Genomic DNA, 7080 nt, shown 5'->3' on the forward strand with positions numbered 1-7080 from the left:
GCCTAAGAAATGTTTTGCTCGAGACGGATTTTGATTTAGAGGTCCCCCGAGTCAATTTTGCCCATTACGATTCCTCGCTCGTATACAATATCTACTCCTGTCAGAGTTGTGATTTTCCTTAAGACTAATGTAGGGGGGAGTTCTCAGCACCAAGAGCTGCAAGCAAGGCCATTGCTTACTTTGCAGTCTCGTTTGCTATACTAGTGAATAGTAGATGTCTTGGGTAGCTTGGGACAAAAAAAATAAAAAAATTGGATGCCTCGGTCTTTTATTTATTTTGCTTGGGTATATCGGGAAAAAAAAAAAATTTGCTGGATTCCTCGATCTTCTTGTTCTTTCTTGGCTATTTCGGAGGAGGAGGAAAAAAAAAAAAAAAAAACCCTGGAAAGAAAAAAAAAATTTATTTTTTGTTGGATGCCTCGGTCTTCATGTTCTTTTTCGGGTATATTGGGAAAAAAAAAAAAATTGCTGGATGCCTCGGTCTTCTTGTTCTTGCTTGGGTATATCTGAAAAATATATATATATTTTTTTGGATTCCTCGGTCTTCTTGTTCTCGATTGGGTATATCGAAAAAAAAAAAAAAAAAAAAAAATTTCGGGATGCCTCGGTCTTCTTATTCTTGAAAATACTAAGACCTACCTATATTGGGAATGGATTAGTTCAAAATACTAAGTCCTACCTAAATTGGATTAAGGTATGGATTAACCATAAAGGTTAAGTCCATCACCTACATGTGTCATATCAATTGTGAATTGAAAGACTTACTACTGTTTCAGGATGGAGTGTTTACATATATCAGACCACTACATAGATGACTGATATTTTGTATAGGGAGTACGGACTTTATATATTTATTTTATGTGCCATGGTATGAGCCTGAGTCTCAGAACCATGGTTAGGGTGCGTATATCGCCTAGGATGGATGACTGGACATAGGTGTTGTTCCCTGGTAGGTCTAGGTACTCATGCCCACCTTAGGGTGCGTATTTGTATGTTGCCTTCTATTCAGGCTGAGACAGACCTACTGGACTAGCGAGCGTCCTATAGTGTGTACTATGTACATATATGGACTACTCTAGATATTGTTGAGTCTTCCTAAGATGTATCTGCGTATCGGATTACTATTTGGATTGTAGTAGATTAGGACTTGCATGTGGGCCTGACCCACTCCTTTATTTTTCAGGTGTTCGTCAGTTCCAAGGTTAAAGCTTGGACGTGCAGAGCAGATACAGATATTCATTCCTCCGACTACGTAGGAATCTTTTCTGTATTAGCTTTAGACTTTATTTCAGTCATTTCAGTTTTGGATTGAGAATATTAATAAGGGGTCCACTGGATGGATTCTCGAGTTGTAAACTTATGGAGTTTTGGATTATCAGATTTGAATAATTTTATTTCAAGGTTTATTAATTTAGTTTCTTTCAGCTATTTAATTTTATTTCTTATTTCACTTTGTATTCCGTGTTCGATTTAAAATACTTTAATTGTTTGATATCCCTCGGGTTTGGGCTCGGACCTGATCAACCCGCGTCTCGGATCCGAGGGGTGTCACACATACCATATCATTTACCAATAAAATTTAGAGTTGTCCAAAAGCTATACCATAAGTCAATTGTCCAAAAGCTATACCATATATCTGTCTATTCTTTTTGCACAACTGAGTTACCCACAAAGTAGTTAAACAACAAAAGTTTCATAAATTGTCCACAAAAAAAATATAGTTAACTATATTATGGCTACATCTTCAACTGCCTTCTTCTCCATCTTCAAGTGTCCCTTCCAAATTGGCTGCTTCTTCCAGTACCTCTTCGAACTGCAAATTTGACTGCATTGGGTCTTCCTGGTTGATTTGATGTTGCAGAGCCTTGTCCAGGTTGGTTGGTGCTTGCAATGCCTTTTCCTGGTTGATTTGACCTTGAGCTTGCATACCCTCTTCCAGCTTGGTTGGTGTTTCTTGATTGATTTGAGGTTGCACACCCTCTTCCAACTTGGTTGGTGCTTGCAGTGGCTTTTCTACCTACATTCTTCATTGAGCTTTGACACCCAAATTGAGTAGCTGATGTAGGCCTCATCATTTGTGATTACAATTAAAATAAACTTAGTCTATTTAAGAAAAATAGAAATAAAGTTAAACCTCTTTTTTTTAAAAAAAAAAGTTTTACCTCTTCTGTTAAACTGGTAAAACTTGAACTTCCACTTCCAACTTGACTACTTCTTGGTGTACTTGTATGTCCCTGCAAGTTCTTATATAGTGTCAAATAATGTCACAAGTTAAAGGGCATTAACTTTTGAGTTAATATTAAAAAATTTATAAGTGATTTACCTGGTTGGGTTGACCTACTTTGCATGTTATTTTGTCGTGCCCAAATTCTTTACACTGAGAGCATTATAGGGATTTGCTTTTTCTAGCATCACTAGTTGCAGCTGCAGGCTCATCTGCATCTCTAGTCCTAGCTTTTTTTGGTCTGCCAGGCTTTTTCCTTGGAACTGGAGGTTCCACAGGGTTACAATGCACAGGAGTCAACATTCTTTGATCAGGTACTGGGTGAATCATACTAGAATGAGTTCTCATGTATGTTTCATTATAAAAACATGGATCACAGTATTGTTCAATATCTGTTCTTTTGTGTGTTATGGCTGCAGTTGCATGTTTGCATGGGAGGCCAGAAATCTGTCATCCTCTACAATCACATGACCTTGATCTAAGCTTCACTATATGTTTTCCTTCCTCATTTATGACTTTATACTCATCTTGCCTTGCTGGGGTAATATTACATGATCTAGACTCATCAATCAACTTATTCAATTTTTTCCTAATGCTTGGGGTCACCAATACTACCCAAGTACTGGCCTTTTCAGCCCTCATTAGGAGTCTGCTCATCAATTTGCTCCTAATACCATCAAGCAGCCCTAAAATATGTTAAGACCTAAGCTTCCCAACCCAATTATTGAATAACTCACTAAAATTATTTGTGACATGGTCACTCTTCACCTGGTCAGAAAATGCATGCCTTGACCACTTGCACACATCTATTCTTAATACCCAATTATAAGCCTCTCTTGAAACCTCCCTCATTTGCCTCATTGCCTCATTAAATGTGTAATCATTATAGGCTCTAACTGCCTTCCAGAAAAAAGACTGCAAAAGCACTCCTGGATACTTCTTTTTGAAGTTGTTATATAGATGTCTGCAACATAGCCTATGGGTTGCATGTGGGAAAACAATCATCATTGCTTGTTCAAGACCCTAAGCACAAGTAAAGCATAAATTAGATATATAAATTTCATGTAATTTATTAGATATAGAAATTACATGTAATAAATGAAGTTTTTATCTTTTGCTGATCTAACATAAAGCATATATGCCTATCTTGACCAAGTTCAACAAATGTTTGCAACTCTTGAAGGAAGAATTTCCAGCTGTCTTTCCCTTCATCCTCCACCACAGCCACAGCCAGTGGAAAAAATCCATTATTCCTCAAGGACTATAGCAGACAAGAGCACACCACCATAAGGGGTCTTTAGGTAACAACCATCCAATCCAATGAACCCCCTGCAACCATTCTTGAATCCAGATTGCATAGCTTCTAAAGACATAAAAATTCTTTTCAATGTCATAGTAGGCAAGTCCCTCTCAAGCTTCATGATACTACCAGGAATAGATTTGAAAATTTCATTAGCATACTTAGGAAGCAAAGTGTATGATTCCCCATGATTTCCATCTAACTCATCCATAACTTTCCTTTTAGCTCTATATAGTTGCATGGGTCTTGCATCAACTTTGAATTGGCTCATCATTGTTGTATGCAATGCATCAAGTGGAACCCCTGGATTGTCTTTTATACTCTGCCCAAGCTTTTTAGCAATCCATGTGAATGTTGCATCCCTCACAGTGCCACTCCTCACACAATTGTGTGGACCTCTAATTGTCTTGACTTGATAAGTTACTCTATCTACAAAATGGGAAGCATGTACCCTCCATGGACACCCCTCAACTGCACATCTTACAGTGACTCTTTGCTTCTCATTTTTAACTCTTTTTATATTACATCCCTCTTGGACACAAAAATCAACCAAAATATCCCTAAAATGGTTCACATTGACAAATAGACGACCTTCTTCTAACTTAATATTTCCATCCACACCTCTCTTAAATGGAATTCCCTTTAAACAGCTTGCATAGCACCTACCCCTTGCTGTTTCAGTTTTCAGTTGTTTAACATTTATCTCACACTCTTCTTCTTCCACATACATGTTATTATCAGATTCAGTACCAGGTTCATCTCCTGATTCATAGTCTGACATACCATCTTCACTATGGTTCTTTTCTTCCTCCACATTCTTATTCACATCATCATTGTGAACTGGATTCTTACCCTTCCCATTATTTTCCCATTCCTCATCTTCAAAACTAAACCCAAATACATCATTATCATCTTCCAAATCATACTCATCCTCAGGCTGTCCTCCATTGTTCTCATTTACATTGGTCTCATTGTCTCTGACATTAGGGTCATTATTGTTATTAACATTACTATCATCATTGTCATTCACATTACTGTCATCAAAAGTCCTATCATCAAACTCCCTATCATCAAACTCCATGGTCTCAATTGAGGTAAATTCAGGACTTACATCAGTTACAACTTTATTAATATACAAGTCTATTAATCTCTTACCAGCATTTACTTTAAACATCTATAGCACATCTTTATCACTATCCACATTCATTCTACCAGAAGACCCAGGAACAAAATAAAACAAAAACAGAGACAAAGGGACAGTAGTTGGAATATGAGATAAAGCTACTGCTGTTACATCTTTAACGAGATCAATGATGCTATAAAAATTCTGATCCACACCAGTTATAAAAGTTAGGTTTCACTTGTAGTGAACAACAATATCATGAATTAATTCCATCAGTGTAACAATTAAAATTATAACAAAAATATAAATAATAAACACAAATTCACTAAATTTAACACAATCAATACAATGGAACAACTACTCCCAAATTACACATAATTTCAATTATAAAAGCCATATTTGCCTATATAGAGTTAACAATAAATAGAAAACAAAACCCTGAACAAATATATATAGAGTAATCAAAAATATATACCCTAAACTAAATACAGAATTATTCAAAAATACACACACCCAAAAAACAAAGTATAAATTTTAACATAACCTAAACTAAATAGAGAGTAATTAAAAACAGAAACCCTCAATATCGACTACAAAATTCTTTTCACATACCTCAGACCACTTCAGATTCACATATGCGCAAACCCTAACTCGTTCTTTGCAAATACGAACTTGTATTTGTTGCCAAATATGGAAAGTGAACTCCTATATTGATGCGATCTCTGGTTAATCCTTTATATGCAACAACCCTTACCCTTTGTTCATTCGTTCTCTCTTTCTCTCTCTCTCTCTCTCTCTCTCTCTCTCTCTCAGAGTGTTCACAATACACGGCACCACTTTGGTAAGGCGGATGAAAAGACCTGCGTTGGGAAACGGACACAATTAATGCAAGTTTGGGAAACGGACACAATTAATGCAAGTTTTCCCTCCAAATGAATCAATAGTCGTGTAAATGAGAAGCTGATGTCATGGGGGGGTAGTTTCGTCATTTCAAATGGCAAGGAGAGGGTATTTTAGTAATTTTGACAGCTCTGTTAGTCGATTTAACGGTCCGTCACAGATAAGGGAGGTTCATGTAGGATATTTTAAAAAGTAGGGGAGGTCCGAGTAATTTTCGGAACAGGAAGGGTGCCACCTGTAATTATGGCAAACTATAGGGGAGGTCTGTGTAAATTACCCACTAAATAATCTACCTTTGATCACTCAACTAACTAATCCTAAGCATTGTTTCCATTACTAGTAGCCCTCCAATCCCTTGGGACGATCCCTACTCACTCTTGCTACGTTAGTAGTAGTGGTGGTAGTGGTTTTTATAAATTTAAACTTGACCCAAAATGCTTTTCTTGAACCGCGCATTCATTACATTATTTTGGCGTATAAGAACGGCCTAGACCCCGTCAATATATACTACACTAATCACATTCATTAATTGGTTTATTAAATTTCCAACCCTATCAAACAATTATTAAAAATAATAATCATACCTAGACTAATCCACCATTTCTTTTAAAGAAAAGTTCATTTGACTTTAACTCCATCCTAAACAGTTATTTAGCCATTTAAACAATAAATTATAATTAAAAGAAATAATTCTGTTAATCTAAAACTCAATAATGATTTATTTATTTAAATCACAAATCTAATACCTATGCTTTGACAAATTGATCATGTCTCCACCAATATTATTTTATTAATATATATAAAATAATACACTAACCTTTAAACACTAGATTATTCTAAAATATGAATATCTATTACCTCCAACTCATACATACAATAACCATATATGTAATTTTTAATCATATAAAACACATAACAATTTATTTGTGGTTTAGCAATAAACCATGTCATTACAAGTATATTTATTTATACATTGGCAATTCAAATATGCCTCTATAAGTGTGATACCACCCGGATTTCCGGATGCGGGTTGGCTAGGCCCACGCCCGATTACTCGAGGATATCAAACCAATCAGTAATAAACGAACACAGAATACAATTAAGAAAACAAGAATAAATAAAACTGCTGAAAAGAAATTAGAACGATAATCCAAATATTAAAACCTCAGAATAAAATTTTATAAATAAAAAAATATTCTGATACATCCAATTCTTTATTTCTAATACAACTTGGGAATCCATCTGGTGGACCCCTAATAAACTCCAACACCGAAAGCAACAACTGAAAAACTCCAATGCCAAATCCCGAAGAAACTCCTACGTAATCGGAAGAATGAGAAGGTGTCTCTACTCAGCACGAACAAGCTCTAAGACCTGGAACCGTCTGTTACCTGAAAAATAAGAGTGGGTCAGGCTCACGAACAAGTTCTATTCTAAATACAATCTAAATAGAGACCCGATACGCAGATACATCCAAGATGTCTCAACTATATCTATATAGTCCGTCATAGATAAATATATATCCACACTACA

At 35.9% G+C, this 7080-nt stretch overlaps 1 protein-coding gene across 1 annotated transcript; it reads right to left on the minus strand.

Moving 5' to 3' along the window:
• Positions 1–3471: 3471 nt before the first annotated feature.
• On the minus strand, positions 3472–4605 carry LOC132309068 (uncharacterized). The gene has a single exon (XM_059807421.1). It carries the CDS (start codon positions 4603–4605, stop codon positions 3472–3474), a length of 1134 nt encoding a protein of 377 aa, XP_059663404.1.
• Between the last annotated feature and the right edge of the window lie 2475 nt (positions 4606–7080).

Source organism: Cornus florida, unplaced genomic scaffold (genome assembly GCF_030987335.1).
Source record: "Cornus florida cultivar Cherokee Brave unplaced genomic scaffold, ASM3098733v1 CherokeeBrave_3.0.0_Hap2_Chr05, whole genome shotgun sequence".
Taxonomy (NCBI): Eukaryota; Viridiplantae; Streptophyta; class Magnoliopsida; order Cornales; family Cornaceae; genus Cornus; species Cornus florida.

Bases quoted from the DNA above. Each gene is read 5' to 3' on its own strand.
- LOC132309068 (XM_059807421.1), bottom strand. From the start codon at position 4,605: ATGGAGTTTGATGATAGGGAGTTTGATGATAGGACTTTTGATGACAGT.